Source organism: Mustelus asterias, chromosome 3 (assembly GCF_964213995.1).
Source record: "Mustelus asterias chromosome 3, sMusAst1.hap1.1, whole genome shotgun sequence".
Lineage (NCBI taxonomy): Eukaryota > Metazoa > Chordata > Chondrichthyes > Carcharhiniformes > Triakidae > Mustelus > Mustelus asterias.
In genome coordinates this window covers 82,133,772-82,157,968 of record NC_135803.1, presented here as the reverse complement: position 1 = coordinate 82,157,968, position 24,197 = coordinate 82,133,772, and the positions used below count along the sequence as shown (strand labels likewise).

The 24,197-nt window shown below is 42.7% G+C and overlaps 1 protein-coding gene across 1 annotated transcript in view; it reads left to right on the top strand.

Moving 5' to 3' along the window:
* The window catches only part of LOC144491448 (ephrin type-B receptor 1), a 596,080-nt gene that overhangs the window by 159,876 nt on the left and 412,007 nt on the right, over nt 1–24,197 (top strand). Inside the window, exon 2 of the mRNA XM_078209272.1 lies at nt 12,258–12,322. Coding sequence (XP_078065398.1) covers nt 12,258–12,322 — 65 coding nt within the window. The remainder of the gene's footprint in view (nt 1–12,257; nt 12,323–24,197) is intronic.

Genomic DNA, 24,197 nt, shown 5'->3' with positions numbered 1-24,197 from the left:
AGAAAGTGCAGAATATAGTGTTACAGTTAGGGTGTAGAGAAAGATCAACTTAATGCAAGGCAAGTCCATTCAAAAGTCTGACAGCAGCAGGGAAGAAGCTGTTCTTGAGTCGGTTGGTACGTGACCTCAGACTTTTGTCTCTTTTTCCCGACGGAAGAAGGTGGAAGAGAGAATGTCGGGGTGTGTGGGGTCCTTAATTATGCTGGCTACTTTGCCATGGCAGTGGAAAGTGTAGACAGAGTCAATGAATGGGAGGCTGATTTGCATGATGGATTGGGCTACATTCACGACGTTTTGTAGTTCCTTGCGGTCTTGGGCAGAGCAGGTGCCATAATCGAGCTGTGATGCAGCCAGAAAGAATGCTTTCTATGGTGCATCTGTAAAAGTTGGTGAGAGTCGTAGCTGGAATGCCAAATTTCCTTAGTCTTCTGAGAAAGTAGAGGCTGCACCATTGGAGGTTGGTTGCACCATTGGAGGTTCACTCTTTTAGATGTCATTAAACTGATGCCCCGTCTGCTGTCTCAATGTTCCAAGGCATTATTGAAAAAATATCAGCAGAGTTCTACCCCAGGAAACATTTATCCGACAACTGATACCATTCAAACAGTAAATAAATCCTTTCTTTGCTGTTTGTCAGACCTTGCTGTACACAAATTGTCTTTGATTACGACATAACCATGAATATACTTCAAGAGTATTTCAGGTTCGGTGGATTGCCTTGCTAAGTTTCCCCATGGTGTCCATAGATGTGGGTTAACCATGATAAATGCGCAGGGTTACGGGGATAGAGCTGAGGGGTGGACCAGGGTAAGATGCCCTTTCGAAGAGTTGGTGCAAACTTGATGGGCTAAATGGCCTTCTGCACTGTAGGGATTCTATCAGCTGTAAAGGATTTTGAAATGTCTGAAGATTATGCAATAGTAATGCAAGTCTTTCTATGTGCAATCACCCTGGAAGATGTTCTCCTGGATCAGCTGAGGGACTGATGTAGAAGAACGACGAAGAATGAAAGCTAGCTTCCAATTCTCTGATACAACTGACCTGCTGTACAGTTGGTGGAGAAGCACTCGCTGCTTTGTAAGGGAACCGGCCCTCTGACAGGAGACGCTCATGTTTTTATGGTTTTACATTTTTTCTTTTAAATCTCCACCTGTGTCATGGTGGGCACTTTATCTAGATGACTGGTTGCTGAACCCAGGACCCAATGTGCGGGAAAATTGCTGCAAAGTGCTAAACAGTCATAAAGCTCTAAACAATGGGTTTTACCTGAATACCGGACAGATACTCAGTGGCTGCTTTCTTCCCTTGGCTGCTGCAGATAATTTTTGGTGATCTGCAGGAAGTCTTTTTCTCCAGCCTGGGATACCCCACTGAGCCCTGGAGTCCCACATTGACCTGGGGTTTCCGACCCCCAGCCTGGAGAGGGAGAGTCTATTGAGAGAGGAATGGTTGAGATGCCAGGCGATATGCAGGTCTCTGATTTAACCCTCTTCAGTCAGGAGACTGACCTATTTAATAGCCTTCAGGTGTTGATCTTGCAAGCCATTTTAACACTCCCTGCCCTTTCTTCCTATTTTGGAAATTCTTGAATATCCTCAGATTCACATGACATGAGAAACTGTGTTGATGATAATATCACCATTGCCATTCCAGCACAGATATGGTGCAGAATGAATCGTTCTGTGACTCAATCCTCTGCTTTCCATGTTGCTGTTAGTTTAAGAGAATCAAACTATCAGCCAGGTTCGTGCCCATAGTCAATGTTCTGTACGGTTTAAGTACAAGTTGCAATTTGGATGATTTCTGTTGATTTAATTTGAAATTGAAAATTAATTGCTGAACATTTTGCAATCATTAATCTTTTGTGCTTCATCTTTTGAATTAAATTTACCCCCGATAGGTTTGATGTGATTAAATAAATGCCTGGCATGTGTAGTTTTGTGTTATTGCTAGAAGATAATAGCTTGCTTTAACTATCTGACACATTTCATTCTGTTGTGATATGTAGCCTATTTAGATTTGTGTTTTACTGTCATATCCAACTGACATTTATTGGCAATAATTTCTCATTATATGTTTGATATTGCTGATAAATTCTGTCACATGTAAAGTTCTGAGTTAAAAGTATATGGAAGTAATTTCAAAATCGTCATGTGAGAAGCTCAAGTTGTTTATTTCACGTTTTTTAAACACTGGATTTGAGCTTTTAACTTTGTAAAGTGACCGAAAGGGTAACCACAGAGGAATGAAGTAAAAATGGATACACTTGTGAAGGGAGAAAGTGAAAAGGATGATCAGATGCTTGGTCAAAGGGATGTGTAATGCTGCACTTTTGGAGACTTCATTAGTGGAACTTAAAAGGGATTTATTGACGTGATCTTCAGGAGCTGCATACTTGCAACTAATTCCAGAATACCACTGCATGAGGTGAACTCCTCCCCACTCTTGAGTCCCGATTGGTTCCCAGAGCCTTACTCTGCTGTGTTGACCCGTAAAGGGACAATCATCACAGTATAGAATATTTAAAAAAATTTAAGGCGAAGAGCGAGCTGTAGTGGTGGAAGGGGTTTGGAGAGAGAATTCCAGAGGTGATGGGTTAAATGGGTATAGATTTGAACAAAAGACTAGAGTTAGAACCAGAGTCAGAAGAATGGAGAACTTGAGCAGAGCTGTAGGGTTGGAGGGGGTTCCAAAGAAAGGTGAGATCATGAAAATGTTCAAACTTAAGGGGTTGTTTCTGTGCTATAAAATTCCCAGAATCTTTGTCTGGTGGCAAATTCTCCGCTGTCCCTATATCCCCACACATTGAAGAAAGTGGAGTTCTGAGGGTGGAGACTTCCTGAGCTGGACTCAATAAGGTAAGGTTAACATCCAGAAAGTGGTCCCATCAGCAGTAGGACAAAAATGCCGGGTTGGGGGTGGGGTGGGGGAGGGGTGGTATAATGCAGGAAAAGAAAGCTGCACTCAAAAAGGCCAGGCCAATTTAAACAAAACATCTTTTGATTTTGCGTTTTCTTGCAAAGGGGCCAAAAAAAATTACAGAAGTAATTTCTTCTGGAATGCCTGGGGCAAACAGGACCCTCTTCCACAATTGGCAGCAGATGTTCCCCAACCTTTGCAATTCCAATGCCCTTGCAATAATGTAATGTGCCCTGGTGAGATCAGCATTGGAAAGTATCCGTAGATCCACTCTGGGATCGCAGCCTCAAAACCTCGGAGAAGAGTATTAACTATTTTTTGGTAAAAGATATACTCTAGTTATTCCCAGTAAGAATGTGCAGGCTTAAATAAATTGTGACTGTTAAGCAATTCGAAACTAGATTTCTTGCGGTCAATTGGTAAAGGCACAGGTCAGGAATAGTTCAAGTTTTATTCCTGATCCATAGAATCATACAGATGGTGTCTATCTGGCCAATCATAGAATCCCTACAGTGCAGAAGGAGGGCATTCGGCCCATCGAGCCTGCACCGATCACAGTCCCACCCAGGCCCTATTACTGTAACCCTCATTTACCCTGCTAATCCCCCTGACATTAAGGGACAATTTAGCATGGCCAATCAACCTAACCTGCACATTTTTTGGACCGTGGAGGAAACCGGAGCACCCGGAGGAAACCCATGCAGACAGGGGAGAAAGTGCAAACTCCACTCAGACATAGACCCAAGGCTAGAATCGAACCTGGGTCCCTGGTGCTGTGAGGCAGCAGTGCTAACTACTGTGCCGCCGTATCATAGCTCGTCAAAAGTGATGTCATAGATTATTGTAGTGAACAAACCATCAAATGAATTGGAATTGCAGAACGTTGCAGCACAGAAAGAGCCAATTTGGTCCATCGTGCCTCTGGAAGCTCAGTGAAAGAGTGACTTGAAGGTTAAAATAATGCAAAACTCTAGCTCCTGATAGCCTTCTCCTGACTTCTATTGCTAGAATTCCATGCGTGGATGAGAGCATTGATCATGGTCAATGCAATGTCAAAGTGATTATTTTGGTGAGGTATCACAGAGTGACTGGTGGAATAAGCATTCTTAAGTAAACTAGGGTCCAATACATCTAACAATCAACTGGCATGACACAGTACCCATATGAATATTGATGGGTGGGCACACAAAGTTCTAAAGTGAGTTATTTATTTTGGACAGTGTCACCTTCAGAGGTCAGAATCACACTCCCATGTGAATATGGGACTGAGACACATGAGAAGTTTGTGTCCTTTGACAAATTAGAGGCTTGTATCAAGCCAAAAGTTCAATAGAAGATCTTTGCTTTTAGGCTGGTTGCTGTGAAAATCTGCATATTTCTCCTGTTTGGACATAGCAGATATACAGCAGATATTATACATTTAGCTATAATAGCCGCTGAATGCCAAAGGCACACAGGCCAATTTCTCTGAATTCTTTCTAAACAAAGCACGTTAATTGGAACTATTTTGTTTGTTGAAGTTGAGTTCTCACGCTGTAGTTAGATTGGGGAAACATTGGCAACCAATGTCACTGACACTGTAAGGGGGCTTTCAACTGTTTTTAATCAGAGCTGGACTGAGAGTGCGAGAATGCATTTGGCTTCTTACAAACCCTCGGGAGTTCTGAGACAAAAGCGGGACAGCAGCAGAGAGAGGCAGACAGTTCTGGACTGGAGCCCAGGTCCCAGAAAAAATTAGCAAGATCTTAACCCACAGACACACACTCCCATGCATTGCTTTTCTGAATTTTAAAAATAGTTTCTTTTCTAAACATGTTTAAGATTTTGTTATTTCAACAGAGCAACATGATGAGGTGATTTGGTGTGTTGACTTTCTAGTTTTGATGGAACAACATCCCAGCCATTACTGTTGAAATTTTATTTTTATCATGAACAGCCTTGCAGTAGATGTTAAGATCTTTGGCCTCACTGATGTTGAATTTTGTTTTCTGTATTGTGTACTGTCTCTGTTGTCGGTTTTAATTTTGGTAATGTTAAATATCTACCCTTTTCTCCACTCTTCTGATAATGAGCAGCCTTGTTCCCCAAGGCAGTGTATCACCAACACACACTGCAACCATCACATTATATCATCCATTACTGTTTCACAGCCTAACCTTTGCTTTTAATGATCTGGGGGAACCAGTGAGATGTATAAAATTGAATACCACATTCAATTTTTTAATTAAAAAAAACACTATTGATCAAGTCTGCAGAGTTTCAATATTTAATGTTGTAATTGCCTAAACTAAATCTGCCAGATTCCTGCTATTGATTATTCACATAGAAAAAGCATATAGTGACTTTATGAAATTTTCATGAAGATCAGAGTTCCTGGAGGATCATATTAAGGTGCAGCAGAATTCAAATTGCAGTTTCTGCCCACATCAGTTAATGTTGAAGAAATGTTCTTTACACGGGGAAACTTTCTCTTGTGGAGGCCTGGATGGTGCACACTGGACTTGAACTAAGACGTTTTGCATTTGGATAACACCTTTCACAACCCCAAGTGCTTCACAACAGCTTTTAAAGCATGGTTAATGATGAAATATAGGAAAGATGGGAGCCAGATTGCGCACAGCAAACCCCCACAAAGATTTGTAATAATGACCAGATAATTGGTTTTAATGCTGTTGGTTGTGGAATAAATAATGTCCCCTGCCCTCCTTCAAAATGGTATCTTGGGACCTTTTACATTCAGTAGAGAGTGCAGATGGGGCCTTAGTTTAACATCTTATCCAAAAAACGGCTCCTCCAAATCCCTCAGTCTTGCACTGGAGTATCTGCCTAGATATTGTGTTTACATCTCTGGATTGGGACTTTTTGACCCAGAAGTGATACTGCTTCTCACTGAGCCATTGTCTCCTTAATTTTGTGTTATCCTGGATAATGTACATTGGGCCAATAACTTTCAGTGATGATAACAATGTAGATTTAATCAATATTGTTCTCATTCAACAGCAAAAGCAACAATATTTGCAGAACTTGTCATGGGATTTTATTAATTCAAAAAAAGTTTTTATTAGAGGAATTAAAGATGCTCAATGTGATGCTACTGTCACACCGTATGGTGACATAGTGGTGATCTCCCTGGACTAGTAATCGAGAGGACTAAATCAATCCTCTGAGGAACAAAGACAGAAAATGCTAGAAAATCTCAGCAGATCTGATAACATCTGTGGGGAGAGAATAGAGCTAACGTTTCGAGTTTGGATGACTCTTCAGAGTCCTCTAAGGAAATGGGTTCAAATTCCACCACAACGCCTGGTGAAACTTCACTCAAATTAATAATCTGCCATTGAAATCTGGGCTTATTAATGGTGACTATGAAAATGTTATTCATTATTGTAAAAACCCATCTGGTTCACTAATGTCCTTTTAGGGGAGGAAATATGTCTCTGCTGTGGGTCTGGAATCGCATGAAGGCCAGACCAGGTAATGTGGCTGACTGTTGGCTACACTTGAAATGGTCCAGTGAGCCCCTCCGTTCAAGGGAACTATGCTTGGGGAACAAATGCTGGCCTTGTCAGTGAGGCCAAATCCCATGGAAGGATAAAAAAATGACACTTTTAACGCACTACCCCATGTCTCCCAAAAACATAAATATAGTGATGCTATCAATTACATCATTTGCATGATCTCACAGTTGGAACCAATTTTTTATACTATGACTCTTAAACTGTGTTATGTATCAATCTCCACTGCAGAGGCTATAATCGGCTGAGACATAGAATCATACAATAAAGAGGGAGGCACATCAGGCCTTTTCCAGCTTTCTGAAAGAACTATCTAATTAGACCCATTCCCTCACGTTTTCCTCATGGGAATTTTATTTCCTTTTCAATTCTTCCAATTCCCTTTAGAAAGTTATTATTGAATCTGCTTTCACCACTCTTTCAGGTAGTGCACTCCAGACCACAACTCTCTGTGTAAAACAAATTCTCTCCATTTCACCTCTGGTTTCTTTGTAACCTTTAATCTGAGGTTATCAGGCCACCTGCCACTGGAAACTCTTCCTCCCTATTTATCAGAACCCCTCAACAGTTTCAGACTCATAATTTAGAGAGTGCAAAAATGGACATATCTATCCTAAGTCTCCAAAGTAAGGCCAGCTGGTACAACCTGCTGTATGTTCTCAGGTCACAAACATCTTTTTGAGTGTGCTGCTAACTTACAAATACACTGGGAGACATACGCACAATGAAATGAAGGTTATTGGTTAATCAGCAGTGTTTGTGTTCACTGAGCCATCATGACTAAAACCTTTTTTTTCCTCAGATCCTTGTTGCTAATTTTGTACCAACTTGTCTCTCTCTTTCTGTACGTGTGCCAGAATAATATGTGGCAATTCTGTACGGTGGACTCATTTCCACCAGGAATTGCTGAGATGATCCAAACCCGCTTGCTGATTATGGAACTGGCCTGATGGGCATTCCACTGAATAGGGCGCTGACAGTGAAAACTGGCCCCTATTTACAGGAACAACCACAGTTCACAATTGCCCCAAAAACATTTGAAATTAGTGGTTAAGTTCAATTCCGAGTAACCTAAAAACTTATTCATTGTTCAACATCCTGACTGTTAGAAGATTAGATTGGACAAAATAAATTAAGAACAGAACCAATGGTTTATTTTTCAAGAAATTTTTCCTTGGTTCCTTTGGGAACTTGCCCATTTAAGCTGCACTGGGAAGGAGATCAAAGCCTTTTATCTCAGGGCCTGGGACTTGGGTTTAAAAGGATCCCAGACAGATGGGATGGAGGCCTCCTTCTGCTAACAGCTGTTCAGCTCAGTGAGTAAAGTGAGCTTGGATCATCTCAGTGACTCCCAGTGGAAATGAGTCCACCTTGCAGAATTGCCACTCATAATTTTGGCACACGAACAAAAAAGAGAGACAGATTGGGCACAAAATTAGCAACAAGGATTGGGGGCGGGGGGAGGTTTTAGTCATGGTGGCTCAGTGAACATAAAATACTGCTGATTAACCATTAACCTTCATTTCAATGTGTGTAAGTCTCCCTGGGTATTTGTAAGTTAGGAGCACACGCGCCAAAAGATGTTTGTGACCTGATAAAATACAGCAGGTTGCACCAGCTGGCCTTCCCTTGGAGACTTTGGATAGATATGCCCATTTTGCAATGCAGCTCCCCTCTGGACACTTGGAGAGCCTGAAATATGTCAATAAGAACTAATGAATGTAAGATTTTTCCTGTTATGAATTGTATGTCCAAAATAAGTGCCAACACTCTCTTTTGTTGTGGTATTTTATACACTATTCCTTAAGTTAGTAACTCTTCCCTTTGTTGAATGAGATATTTGATTCCTATGTGTGCTGCAAGGTTTGTTGCTTAATATACACCTCACTTACTGGCACACAGTTCAGTCTGACATCTTGATTGATGAATTACACATTTAAGGCCTGCAAGCTTAACATCCTCTGGAACAATTCAGTCCTTTTTGTGGCCTGTTGGGAAAGGTCACTGGGGGTACCTGAAAAAGAGGACTGGTTTGGGAATTGTTTGACTCTGTGTATTCAAATCCAGATCATCAAAAATTGTCAGCAGTGTTGTTAATAATCGCTGTCTGATTACAGCCTAGACAAATAGGCTTCGCTGTTGATGTTACATATTATTAATGGTTCATGAATGTTGTCTCAATCTGTGGTAAGGTCACAGGTTTGTAAAAAAAAAAATTACAATCTTTTTGAACATATATGACACACTAGAGGGTTTTTAATAAAATTCCAGCCATTTTATAATTTCTGTGCAGGCTGGCCTCACCCCATTGACAGAGTTGCCAAGGAAGATCAAAATGTACTTTCTGGCTCAGTTGAGTTGATGTTCGTTATTCAAATAGAAAGTTTTCTTTGACCTGTTAGTCCCAACTTTAACTCTGGGTGTAAGTCAAGAGTTGGGTTTCATCCTGATCCACAGACCTGATAGCTAGGTCTATTTTAACTCCAAGGCTTCATTTAATTACACCAGGCCCAACTTTCCCCTGAACTCGGGCCAGGACTTTTAAGATGGTGGGTTTCCCATCCCACTATCTGAAGAGTCAGTGACAGAACATATCCCTGCAAACACTGCCTGTCCTGCAGTAGTCATTACACACTCTGATGAAGGGGAGGGAGGATGTTTGAAATTAGAAGGGCGTCCCACCCCTCCACCACCCCAATTCTGGTCTAATCCCGATTATTTCAGATTTCCCCCATACCTGGGAATTTCTCCCGCCAACCTAAAAGTTTGAGGCTGGGTGGGAAATAACCCTTAGGTGATCAGTAATTGGCCACATAAGGGCCTCTGTTGGGGCAAGGGCAGGTCTGAGGCCTCTCCTGCCCCAGCATAAGATCAGTGAGAAGGAAGGACTGGCAGAAACCAAGTGGGAAACCCCTTGGTGCTATTTAATGCTATTTAAAGTCTGAAAGGACTTGATTAGCTGTAAAGATTTGCATTCTAATCAGTATTCTGTAACTTGAGTTTGTGTCTCTGTGTGCCTTATTTGTGAGCAGATATCCACTCCATCTGACGAAGGAGCAGCGCTCCGAAAGCTGATGGCATTTGCTACCAAATAAACCTGCTGGACTCTAACCTGGTGTTGTTAAAACTCTTACTGTGTCACGAATCATTCATTTGGTGAGGGAAGGTGAGACACTGTCATGATGGACAATGGTGGGAGAGTGCGCATGGGGATATTTGAGACAGGAGACCATGTGATGACCTTCCAAGAATATGGGCAGTCATAGTTAGAAACTCTAGTGGGGCAGGATTGCAGTGTGGACAGTGTGAGAACTGTATGGACAATACTTCAGCCAGTCAACCCTATTTCCATTAGATGTGAGTAATTATAATGGGGGCACTTTACTGGGTTCAAAATGGGGCACAAATTGAACCACAATGATCAACATTATTGAATCCTTTTCTGAGCATTACTGGGGTTGTCTTAGAAGTAATGTCAACCTATTTAAACAAAGTATTCATTGTGGAAACACTAATAGATTTCACAGAGACCTTATTGAATACGACATTTGTGAAATGCTTTCAGATCAAAGAATTTAAAAATGTATTTTTGAATGACTTCATTAACAAGATGTTTTTATGTTGAGACTCAAAAATGAGTTGAGAATGACAGATTAATATGGAAAAACAATCTTCTTTCAGGCCTTCTGGCTGCAATCCTGATATCGTCTGGCTGTAATTATTACAGCTAATAGCTGCAGCATTGTACCTACAGGAATTCAATTTGATAGATGGCAAAACTGTCACAAAATAAATTTGGTACAGCTTTTGACAATGTAAACGTAATGTTCTTCTAAATTGAAACTGTATAATTAAAAATATTTGTTCCTTAATAGATTTTAAGCTTGTTTACTTAATGAAGATCAGTTTGAGGTTTGCTTGACCTCGGCCCATTGCTCAGAAGGTTTTGATAGTATTATTTCACAGTGATTGCAGTTTAATGAATCTCAGTCTGCAGCAGAAGAATTGTTATATTTTCTCTGCAATATGGTGTCCCACAACACTACACAGGAGGTGTTGAAGACTGAGAGTTGTCCTCGGATAAAATAGGGTTAGAAGGTGAGAGGACTGGATCAGGTGTAGAGAGAAAATCCAGTCCCTATTTTCTTTGAATACTTTTGTTTATTGTTTGTATATGTATTGGAGATGGAGAGCAATTACTTTTTGTCTGGCTGTCAAGAATCATTCATTGGTGAGGGAAGGTGGGGCGCTGTTATGATGGACAATGGTGGGAAAGTGTGCATGGGGCTATTTGAGACAGGAGGCCATGTGATGACCTTCCAGGAATATGTGCAGTCATAGTTAGCGACTCTAGTGGGGCAGGATTGCAGTGTGGACAGTGTGAGAACTGCTTGAACCTATTTTGAGGTTATTCTTCCCACGCTGCTTCTACTGGTGGGAGGATGTAGTTGCAGTGTGACAAGTTTATTTTAAAATATGCACGTGAATTTATAATGGGAAAGGCTGACAAGTTTGTACAGATATAAGATTTTTAATGTTGTTAGTAGATAAATGTATCCATTCTTAAGTTGATTGTAAAATAATAGTGAGCAACATTATGACATTATGGGCGGCACAGTGGTTAGCATTGCTGCTTCACAGCTCCAGGGACCTGGGTTCGATTCCCGTCTGTGTGGAGTTTGCACATTCTCCTCGTGTCTGCGTGGGTTTCCTCCGGGTGCTCCGGTTTCCTCCCACATTCCAAAGATGTGTGGGTTAGGTTGATTGGCCATGCTAAAATTGCCCCTTAGTGTCCTGAGATGTGTGGGTTAGAGGGATTAGTGGGTAAAATATGTAGGGATATGGGGGTAGGGCCTGGGTGGGATTGTGGTCGGTGCAGACTCGATGGGCCAAATGGCCTCTTTCTGTACTGTAAGGTTTCTATGATTCTATGATTATGATTGATTATGCTGGGACTGTTGACTGGTCGAGCATCAGAATAGTGGTGAGGGCTGCGCACTTTGTAAAAAGATCTCAAGTGCTTTGGGTAGGAACCATTAGAGAAAGGCTTGTGCATGAGCTGAGGAAGGAGCATGCTTGGTGTTCTTTTCATGTCCCATACTTATATTTTTATTGATCTCTTCTCCACACCTGTACTGTCTCAAAATGCACCTTAGTATTTTGTGGATTTTTTTGACAAATGCCAAGAGAATTGCTCACTTCATTTTCCTAAGGACTAGTTATCACAAGTTGTCAAGGCTTGCCAGAATTTATATTTGGAAGGTGAACATCTGATGTGGCTATTATTTGCATATGATTTACAGCACCTAAACAGCCCAGCAAGTGCATGTCAGTGTTTATGCTCCACATCCATTTGAATAGCAATGGGAAGTTGACCGATCCTGAGAGGCTGTATTGAAGAGAATACAGTGCAGTAACAGCCGCAGCAGCATTAATTCCTTGCCCCCTCTTACCCTTTGGAGTGGGGCTGAATTTTCACTCTGTGGGGTCAGTTTTAGTTCACTTCACTTTGACATTGACAGGGGGTTACTGTTGATATGACCGGCACCATTTTGTAATGGGCCTCCAGCCAGCTGTCCAATGTACTCCTTCTAAATACGGAAGCTGGGGTCCCATAACGTAGATATAACTTTGGGTCTGAACTGGTCAGCGCCTGTACAGTTCCATTTCCATGGGAAATGGCAGCAATGTTATTGGTAACGCAGAATGGGCAGGGTGAAAAGATATACAATTCTGTGATGGTTACTCTGACTAATGCTGTGTCTCATTGAGTGAAATGCTCAGGAGCTGACCTGTTATTGGTTTTGTTCCTTCTTTCTTCAGAAACTCTGCTGGATACTCGGACTGCCACAGCTGAACTAGGCTGGACAGCATATCCTTCATCAGGGGTAAGAATACTTCAACTATTTACACACAGTTCATTGACAGTCATCCTCCTCTCAAAATGGTAGGATGGGAAATCATTCAAGATGGCGCTGGAGCATGGCAGTTTCTTGCAAGCTGTGCCCAATTTACCCTCTAATTCTATCTTTTACTCTTGCTCTATGCTTTTAGAACTTTATTCTAACTCTTTTAAACTCTCTAACAATGCATTATTACAATCTCTTCCCATTCACTGACTCTGTCTACACTTGCTGCTGCCTCGGAAAAGCAGCCAGCATAATCAAGGACCCAACCCACTCCTAACATATTCTCTTCCACCTTCTTTCATCAGGAAAAGATACAAAAATCTGAGGTCATGTACCAACCGACTCGAGAACAATTTCTTCCCTGCTGCCATCAGACTTTTGAATGGACCTACCTTATTTTAAGTTGATCTTTCTTTACACCCTATGACTATAACGTGACATTCTGCACTCTCTCCTTTCCTTCTTTAAGTACGGTATGCTTTGTATGGCGTGCACGAAACAATACTTTTCACTGTGGACTAATACATGTGGCAATAATAAATCAACTTAAAAAAGAAAAGAGAGAAAGAGAATCAGACATGGACAACCAACATCAGACAAAGAGAATCATCCAGGAAAGTGGATGAAGGGAAGGCGGTGGATGTTGTCCACCTGGATTTCAGCAAGGCCTTTGACAAGGTCCCTCATGGGAGGTTAGTTAGGAAGGTTCAGTCGCTGGGTATACATGGGGAGGTAGTAAATTGGATTAGACACTGGCTCAATGGAAGAAGCCAGAGAGTGGTTGTGGAGGATTGCTTCTCTGAGTGGAGGCCTGTGACTAGTGGTGTGCCGCAGGGATCGGTGTTGGGTCCATTGTTGTTTGTCATCTACATCAATGATCTGGATGATAATGTGGTCAATTGGATCAGCAAATTTGCTGATGATACAAAGATTGGAGATGTAGTGGACAGTGAGGAAGGTTTTCAAAGCTTGCAGAGGGATTTGGACCGGCTAAAAAATGGCAAATGGAATTTAACGCAGACAAGTGTGAGATATTGCACTTTGGAAGGACAAACCAAAGTAGAACGTACAGGGTAAATGGTAGGACTCTGAAGAGTGCAGTTGAACAGAGGGATCTGGGAATACAGGTACAGAATTCCCTAAAAGTGACGTCACAGGTGGATAGGGTCGTAAAGAGTGCCTTTGGTACATTGGCCTTTATAAATCGGAGTATCGAGTATAAAAGTTGGAGTGTTATGGTAAGGTTATATAAGGCATTGGTGAGGCCAAATTTAGAGTATTGTGTACAGTTTTGGTCACCTAGTTACAGGAAGGATGTAAATAAGGTTGAAAGAGTGCAGAGAAGGTTCACAAGGATGTTGCCGGGACTTGAGAAGCTGAGTTACAGAGAGAGATTGAATAGGTTGGGACTTTGTTCCCTGGCGCGTAGAAGAATGAAGGGAGATTTGATAGAGGTGTATAAGATTTTGATGGGTATAGATAGAGTGAATGCAAGCAGGCTTTTTCCGCTGAGGCTAGGGGAGAAAAGAACCAGAGGGCATGGGTTAAGGGTGAAAGGAGAAAAGTTTAAAGGGAATATTAGGGGGGGGCTTCTTCACGCAGAGAGTGGTGGGAGTATGGAATGAGCTGCCAGATAAAGTGGTAAATGCGGGGTCACTTTTAACATTTAAGAAAAACTTGGACGGGTTCATGGATGAGAGGGGTGTGGAGGGATATGGTCCAAGTGCAGGTCAGTGGGACTAGGCATAAAATGGTTCGGCACAGACAAGAAGGGCCAAAAGGCCTGTTTCTGAACTGTAATTTTCTATGGTTCTAACCTCCGGATGCTTCAAAGCACTTTAGAAACAATTTATTAATTTGAAATCTGTGGTCATCATAGTGCCACAAACAGCAGAGATAAATGACCAAAGTGTTTGGTTGAAAGATAATGCTTGACCAAGGCACCAGGGAAGTTCTTACCTGCTGTTCTCCAAAATATCGCCATTTCTGTGCAGATCCATCACTCTCAGCCTTGCAAATCCAATTGATCTGTAGCTTCCAAAATCTTCTAATGGAGAAAATTCAAGGTATCTACTACCCTTAGTCTGAAAAGGTGTTTCAGAATTTCAGTCTGCCGCCGCCGCACCCCCCCCACCACCACACACACACACACACACACACACACACACACACACACACACACACACACACACACACACACACACACACACCCTCCTGTTCCAGATTCCCCACCGGAGGAACGAGTTTCTCTGTTTTGATCCTCTGGTATTTGTCCTATATCCTTTTACCCAACTTGATTTAAGCACCTCAATTAGATACAACCTCAAGCTCCTGTGTTCAAGATAATAGACACCAAGCAAATGGCATCTGTGCAAATCGTTTCATTCTTATATCTGTTGTTTCATTGTGGTGAACCTGTATTGCAATCATGCCAACATATACTTCTGAGGTAACCATTCATAACTAGACAGCTACTCTCTGAGACGAGCAATGCCTACTAGTTCTCATTAGTGGGACAGTCTCAAACAAGGGGACATAGCTACAAGATAAAAGGCTGGTCATTTAAAATTGAGGTGCATAGAAATTTCTTCTCAGAGGGCAATGAATCTCTGGAATTCTCTGCCGCATAAGTAGCGCTGGATCATTAGGAGTGTTTGAAGTGGAGTGGATCAATATTTGCTAGATCAAGGAATAGAGAGGGCTATGAGGAAATGACACAGAGAAGGAGTTGAGGCCAACATGAATCAGCTATGATTGTATTGAATGATGGGGCAGGCTTGAAGGGCCTGATGGCCGACTCCTGCTTAGTTTCTTGTGTGCACTGCAGGGGAAACAGGAGGGGGAACAGAATATGCACTTTTCTTACATATAAAATGGTGCAAAGATGCTGCCAAGGAAATGAAAAGATGGAACTACTTAAACTTCTCCAAACCTATCATTAAATCCTTGCACTTCACTAGTTGTGAAAACAGTAATTATCTACATTCTTCAGTCTAATCTAACAACACATGTTTGGAATTCCGACTCACCACAGCTTTCGTGCACCTGGCTAATGCAAAACAAATATTATCCATGTAATTGATGGAGAGATGATGATATAAAGACCCTGTTGGTTACATTCAGCTCGCCCCTGCTGCCATCCAAAAAGACCTGCTCTCAGCACAAACAACTTCCAGCTGAAAAACCATTGTCCTCGCGAGCAACCCTGTGCTCGGACTAGTCTTCTGGAAGGTTCCTTTTAGACATTGTAAGGGCCTTCACGTTGTCTCCATAAATCATTAATCGAAGATGGCGTCCTTGGCTCAGAGGGTAGCACTCCTGCGTTCATGTCAGAAGATTGAGAGTTCAAGTCCCATGCCGGAGATTTAAACACAGAGGGAATGCGGCACTATCAGAGATGCCATCTTGCAGATGAGATGTTAAACCTCTCAGATTAAAGAACCCTTTGGAGCTATGAAGAGAAGAGGAGGTTTCTTCACCCTGGTGTCCTGGCAATTATTTCTCTCTCTCAACCAACATCATTAAATGAGACTATCCTGTTATCCAATCAATGTTGTTTGTGGAAGCTTGCTGTATGTGCACATTGGGTGCTCTGTGTTTCCTCTATTTTTGATGTGGAGATGCCGGCGTTGGACTGGGGTAAACACAGATTTCCACTCCATCTGACGAAGGAGCAGTGCTCCGAAAGCTAATGGCATTTGCTACCAAATAAACCTGTTGGACTTTAACCTGGTGTTGTTAAAACTCTTACTGTGTTTTCCTCTATTTTAACAGTGACCATACCTCGAAAGCACATCACTGACGACAGAGTTTGACATGTCCTGAGGTTATAGAGTTTTTTTTTATTGGTAAATATAGTGATCTTCTACTGAGGCATGAATGTATTGGAGGTGAAAGGATGAAACGACATGAGTTACTCGAGGCAGTGTAGAGGAGCCAGAGGAGAGAAAGAAGGGAAAAATGGAGGGAAGAGAGACACGGCTGCAAAAGCGAGAGTGAACACCTAAGAACAGAAATAGTAAACACAGAGGAGATTAAGTGTGGCAGAGAGGATTAGAGTTGATTAAAAGAGGAGAGAGGGTTAAAAAGCTGGTAGGAAGATGAAAAGCGGCAGAGTTTACAGGCCAAGTTTCTGGGTCTTGAGAGGACTGTAAAAATGAGGAGCAGGTGAAATGGAAAAGAGGGTGCACATGTCTTCCTGTGTCTTTGGTGGTTAATGCTTTTCTTTCTCTGGAGCTGCATTTTTGTGTGAAATGCTGAGGTTCATTATAATGATATGTGACAGGTGCATGTGTCCCTCTGCCCCAGGTTCTGCTCTCGATCAGTATCAACCTCTTGGCTCAAAATGGACCAGCATTTCACAGGCCCTCTCACCAGTTTGGTGAGGTAGCCAGTAGTCCAAAGATGTGCTGGTTAGGTTGATTGGCCATGCTAAAATTGCCCCTTAGTGTCCTGAGATGTGTAGGTTAGAGGGATTAGCGGGTAAATATGTAGGGATATGGGCGTAGGGCCTGGGTGGGATTGTGGTCGGTGCAGACTCGATGGGCCGAATGGCCTCCTTCTGCACTGTAGGGTTTCTATGATTTCTATGATTTCTATGATCCCTGATATAATTTACTGACTTTACCATGAAGGACAAAGGGAGATTGATTTTGCATTGTAAACTAATAATACGTTTTAAATTAACTTGTTGATAATGTGGAAATTAAGCCACATCGGCTCAATGGATTTGTGGCTGGCCACTGTAGCTTATGGGATATAGAAACACTAAAGATACAGATTTACTGTGGTTAGGTTTTTCATGCGAGTCCAATACTTCACTCACATTGATCAAACCATTAAATGGCTCAAAATATTCAGCTGCTCATTGTTAGATCATTTTCCTGGCATCGTGTTTATATCCTGAAACAGAACATTGTGTTTTATTATCGTGAACCAACAGAATGGTGTACATCTGTAAGTATCCAAAATTACTTCTGTATCACACTGATAGGTGGATTGGTCACTGATGTGCGATTGGTCACATGCTAAGTGCTTATTGGTGCCATTGAATGATGCGCCAAGCTGAGGTGAAAGTAGGACAAGTGCTATCTGCCTTATTGTTTGAGGGTAAACAGAAAGAAGGAAGTTTGGAGTTTATACAGCACCATTTGGATCCTCCGGGCTCCCTCTAGTTCCCCCAGCTAATTGATTACTTAATGAAGTACAGTCATTGCTGTTTGGTACATAAACAGAGCGGCATGGTAGCACAGTGGTTAGCACTGCAGCTTCACAGCTCCAGGGACCTGGGTTCGATTCCCGGCTTGGGTCACTGTCTGTGTGGAGTTTGCACATTCTCCTCGTGTCTGCGTGGGTTTGCTCCAGGTGCTCCGGTTCCCTCCCACAGTCCAAAGATGTGCGGGTTAGGTTGATTTGCCATGCTAAAAATTGCCCTTAGTGTCCTGAAATGCGTAGGTTAGAGGGATTAGTGGGTAAATATGTAGGAATATGGGGGTAGGGCCTGGGTGGGATTGTGATCGGTGCAGACTCGATGGGCCGAATGGCCTCTTTCTGTACTGTAGGGTTTCTATGATTTCTATGATAAACATGACCAAACTGTTTGCATGCAGTAACCTCCCTCAAACGTGAGTGAGACAAATGGCTAGATCATCATTTCTTTGAGGGATATTGCCTGGACACAGGGAAAACTCCACTGCTGCTCTTTAATTGTACCCTGAGAGGACAGACAGGTTTAACATCTAAAAGAAAGACAGTACCTCTGACAGTGCAGCATTCCCGTCAGTCCACCAGCTGAGCCAAACTGACAGTCAAATGGCCAAGTTCTGCTTTACTCTCCTACTGTTTGTTCTGCTACTCTTGAGAATTCAGCGATACCTGCTCTTCATCCCTGCAATCTTCCAAAGATAATGACTTAAGCTTGGGGTAAAGTCCCACAGCTATTGTCTGTCTGAGGCGTGCAGCATTTCATTCAAGTGTGACTCTAAATTGTGGGAGCATCACTAGTGATCCTTATCCTGACCTTAACTGATCCCTGTACATGTGCTTTACCAGCTGGACTCCTGGATGGTAATTAGGAGCAGGATCCTTGGCCGATTCTTCCTCTCACTGGGAACTTTTTGTTTTAAACATGGTTTGCTGCACAGCTCTACTTGTTGCCATTGTACACAGACCTACAACATAGGCTTCACAGGATGACATTCCATGATATCCCACTGGATGAATGTGTACGGAATGCCAGAGAGAAAAGGACCACTGGGGGGAAGTAATGGAATGCTTGAATTCTAAAGCAATTTGAGACGAATCATTAGGTACCCTCTGACCTCTTCTTTTTTATTCGCCCCAACCCTCTCAGGTGCTCCTTTCATCTTCCAAATTCCTTTTGCATTTATCCCCTCCCTTCCTTTCACAGAACCGAACAAAGTGTAGCAACGCAACACCAGCATTGGGACGGCAGTGAGAGAAACACATCACACACAGTCTGTGCAATAACAATCGAATTAAGAGAAATTTTCTCTTGTGTGTAAGAACCTTTGACCCAGCTTTGTAGTGGGCAACCAGTGACATCAGACAATTGTCGGTTTGTCCTAACCTTGTGAGAAGATGACTCTGGAATCTGAGTCTTTGAAAAGTGATGGGAGGGTGGGAATTAAATTCCTCATGAAGGCTTTCAGGCAGTTGTGAGTCTTCTAAAGCCTGGATTAACATAGGAAATCCAGCCAAGACATTGAAAGACTGTCCTTTTATACCTCTCCACAATGTGATTAGGAGCAGTTATTACTTTCAAACGCACATGAATTCCTTAGTCCTGAAATATCAAGCCTCCATCCATTAAGTGACAAGTGAATTTCAGGTTGGATCCATGAAGTTACAATCTCTGTGTTGCAGACAGGTAGTGTCAGGTAGTCTTTGTAAATATATTCACAGCAAGAAAGCTGAAGTTTTTGTTTCCACAGCAAGAGTATTTACCATGTGGTAACTTTTGATGTCCCTGAAGTTCCTGATGTTGGTATGTTCTCATTCTGACAGAATTGTACTTTTTTCCACATATACTGTGATAGCGTGACCCCTTTAATGGGGCAATCATCCATGGGTCACATGATCCTCCTGGGGCCTATTGGAACAGAGCATGCAATCCTCAGCCTATCAGGTGTTAGGGGTGCGGGTCCGAGTAGGTGGAACCTGCAATGTGAGTCGGTGGGACTAGACTTGTATCAGTACTGAGCTTGTCTACATATAGTTATAATTATTGTTCAATAAATCACCTTTGTGATTTAAGGCTCCCTCGTGATGTTACCTCACGCTACAACATATACCTCGGCAATGTTTTACTGATGCTCACCAGCCTGGCAATGTATTTGCATTGTAATATCATTCTGCTCTTCTCCTGGGATTTAGAAACATTGCAACATAGAAAATAAGTGCAGGAGTAGGCCATTTGGCCCTTCGAGCCTGTACCACCATTCAATATGATCATGGTTGATCAGGAACTTTCAGTATCCCAGTCCCACTTTCTCTTCATACCTCTTGATCCCTTTCGCCACAGACTACGTCCAGCTCCCTCTTGCACATATCTAACTAAGGAAAACAACCCCAGTCTATCCAATCTCTCTTCATAATTAAAACTCCAAGCCAGGCAACATCCTGGTAAAGTTCCTCTGCACCCTTTTGAATGCTATCACATCCCTCCTACAATGTGGATTCTAGAACTGCACACAATACTCTAGCTGTGGCCTAACCAACGTTTTATATAGTTCCAGCATAACCTCCTTGCTCTTAAACTCTATGCCTTCTTAACCACTTTATCCACCTATCCTACTACTTTAAGGGACTGGTGTACATGCACATCAAGATCCCTCTGCTCCTCAATGCTTCCCAGGGTACTGCAGTTCGTCATGTATTCCCTTGCCTTGTTTGTCCTGCCCAAGTGCATCACCTCATACTTACCTGGATTGAGTTCCATTTGCCACTGATCAGACCATCTGTATCCTCCTGTAATCTAAGGCTATCCTCTTCACTATTTACCATCCCACCAATTTTTGTATATTCCACATCCTTACTGGTCAATCCTCCTACATTTAAGCCTAAATCATAAAATCCCTACAGTGCCCCATCGAGCCTGCAAAGACAACAATCCCACCCAGACCCTATCCCTGTAACCCAATATATTTACCCTGCTAATCCCCCTGACACTAAGGGGCAATTTAGCGTGGCCAATCAACCCAACCCACACATCTTTGGACTGTGGGAAGAATGATGTGGAGATGCCGGCGTTGGACTGGGGTAAACACAGTAAGAAGTTTAACAACACCAGGTTAAAGTCCAACAGGTTTATTTGGTAGCAAAAGCCACACAAGCTTTCGGAGCTCCACGCCCCTTCTTCAGGTCATAGAAATCATAGAACTAGAAATCATAGAAATCCTACATTGCAGAAGGAGGCCATTCGGCCCATCGAGTCTGCACCGACCACAATCCCACCCAGGCCCTAACCCCACATATTTACCCGCTAATCCCGTTAACCTACGCATCTCAGGACTCTAAGGGGCAATTTTTAACCTGGCCAATAAACCTAACCCGCACATCTTTGGACTGTGGGAGGAAACCGGAGCACCCGGAGGAAACCCACGCAGACACGAGGAGAATGTGCAAACTCCACACAGACAGCGACCCGAGCCGGGAATCGAACCTAGGACCCTGGGCTGTGAAGCAGCAGTGCTAACCACTGTGCTACCGTGCCACCCCAGGTGAGTGGGAATTCTGTTCACAAACAGAGCATATAAAGACACAAACTCAATTTACATGAATAATGGTTGGAATGCGAATACTTACAACTAATCAAGTCTTTAAGAAACAAAACAATGTGAGTGGAGAGAGCATCAAGACAGGCTAGATTGGGAAGAAACCAGAGTACCTGGAGGAAACCCATGCAGACATGGGAAGAACATGCAAACTCCACACAGTCACCAAGGCCAGAATGGAACCTGGGTTCCTGACGCTGTGAGGCAGCAGTGCTAACCACTGTGCTACCATGCCGCCCTATTTATATAAACAAACCACAAACAGCAAGGGCCCCAACAGTGATCCCTGTGGGACCCCACTGGACAGTCTTCCAGTCTGAAAAACATCCCTTGACCATCACCCTCTGCTTCCTGACACTCAGCCAATTCTGGATCCAATTTGCCAAATTTCCTTGGATCTTATGGGCTCCTACCTTTGCTATCAGTTTCCCATGTGGGACATTGTCAAAAACCTTGCTGAAGTCCAAGAAGACTACATCAAACGCTTTCCCTCATCTACACACCTGGTAACCTCTTCGAAAAATTCAACCTAGTTGGTCAGACATAACCTTCCCTTAACAAAACCATGCTGACTGTTCTTGATTAATCCCTGCCCTTCCAAATGCAGATTAATTATTTTTCACAGAAATGCTTCCAATAGTTTCCCCACCACTGAGGTTAGACTTTCTGGGCTATAGTTTCCTGGTTTGTCCTTTCCTTCCTTCTTGAATAATGGTACCACATTGGCTGTCGTCCAGTCCTCCAGCAACTCTCCTGTGGCCAGAGAGGAATTGAAAATTGTCAGTGCCCCTGCTATTTCCTCCTTTGCCTCATTCAACAGGCAGGGGTACAATTCATCCGGCCCTGGAGATTTATCTAGATTAAGCCTGCCAGAACCTCCTCTCTGTCTATGTTAATTTCTTTAATTATGTCACAGTTCTTCTCCCCGAGTTCTATACCCACATCGTTTCCCTCACTAGTGAACATCGACATAATGTATTCATTTATGAACCTAACTACGTCCTCCGGCTCTACACACAAATTACCGTTGTGGTCCTTAATGGATCCTACTCTTTCTCTCGTTGTCCATTTATCCTTAATGTACTTGTAAAACAATTTAGGATTTTCCTTTTATTCTTGGTTAGGTTGATTGACCATGCTGAATTGCCCCTTAGTGTCAGGGTAAATACATGAGGCTACGGGAATAGGGCCTGGGGGGGATTGTTGTCAGTGCAGACGTGATCGGCCGAATGGCCTCTTTCTGCACTGTAGGGATTCCAAGATTCTATACTTGCCAGTATCCTTTTCTGTCCGCTTTTTGCTCTCCTAATTTATTTTTTAGGTTCCCTCTTGTACATCCTCTAGGGCTTCTGCTATCTTGAGACCTCAATGTCTGCTATAAGCCTCCCTTTTCCTCTTTATTCAATGCTGTATAATCTCTCAATATCCAGAGTTCACTGGATTTGTTGGTCCCACCCTCCTTTATTGGAACATGTTGGCCCACTACTCTCCCTATTTCCTTCTAGAATGTGTCCCACTGTTTCATCACACATTTACCTAAAAGTGTCTCCTCCCAGACTGCTGTGGCCAAAGCATTTCTGATCTTATTGGCATCAGCCTTCCCCCAGTTTAGAACTTTGATTTCAGGCCCATTCTTGTCCTTTTCCATAACGTAGAGTTATGATCGCAGTCTGCAAAATGCTCCCCACTGATGCTTCAACTACTTCCCTTACTTTGTTGCCTAAAATTAAGTCCAAGACCACTCTCTCTCTCTTGTAGGACCTTCTACGTACTGGCTTAAAAAGTTGTCTTGGATGCATTTTAAGAATTCCTAGCTGCATGGAAAATTCTTGAATCTTCCCTGCAACTTGTAGGGCTTGTCAACAACAATCCTTGCACTAAATGTAGGGATATAGGGGTAGGGCCTGGGTGGGATTGTGGTCGGTGCAGACTCGATGGGCCGAATGGCCTCTCTCTGTACTGTAGGGTTTCTATGGTTTCTATGGTTTCTAAACAAACTCTCGGAGATCCAATTTATGAAATTTGAAAAAGCTTAAAAGAGATCCCTGCAGAAAATGTCATTGAAATATTGTCATAGAGTCATAGAGGTTTACAGCATGGAAACAGGCCCTTCGGCCCAACTTGTCCATACCGCCCTTTTTTTTAAAAGACCCCTAAGCTAATCCCAATTGCCCGCATTTGGCCCATATCCCTCTATACCCATTGTACTCATGTAACTATCTAAATGCTTTTTAAAAGATAAAATTGTACCTGCCTCTACTACTATCTCTGGCAGCTTGTTCCAGACACTCACCACCCTCTGTGAAAAAATTGCCCCTCTGTACACTTTTGTATCTCTCCCCTCTCACCTTAAACCTATGCCCTCTAGTTTTAGACTCCCCTACCTTTGGGAAAAGATAGTGACTATCTACCTTGTCTATGCCCCTCATTATTTTATAGACCTCTGTGAAGTCACCCCTCAGCCTCCTAAGCTCCAGAGAAAAACGTCCCAGTCTATTCAGCCTCTCCTTATAACTCAATCCATTAAGTCCCGGTAGCATCCTAGTAAATCTTTTCTGCACTCTTTTTCTAGTTTAATATCCTTTCTATAATAGGGTGACCAGAAGTGCACACAGTATTCCAAGTGTGGCCTTACCAATGTCTTGTACAACTTCAACAAGACATCCCAACTCCTGTATTCAATGTTCTGACCGATGAAACCAAGCATGCCGAATGCCTTCTTCACCACTCTGTCCACCTGTGACTTCACTTTCAAGGAGCTATGAACATGTACCCCTAGATCTCTTTGTTCTGTAACTCTCCCCAACGCCCTACCATCAAAAATGCATCATCTTGCATTTGTCTAAATTAAACTCTATCTGCCATTCGTCAGTCCACTGGCCCAAACGATCAAGATCCCGTTGGAATCGGAGATAACTTTCTTCACTGTCCACCATGCCACCAATCTTGGTCTCATCTGCAAACTTACTAACCATGCCCCCTATATTCTCATCCAAATCATTAATATAAATGACAAATAACAGTGGACCCAGCACTGATCCCTGAGGCACACCGCTGGT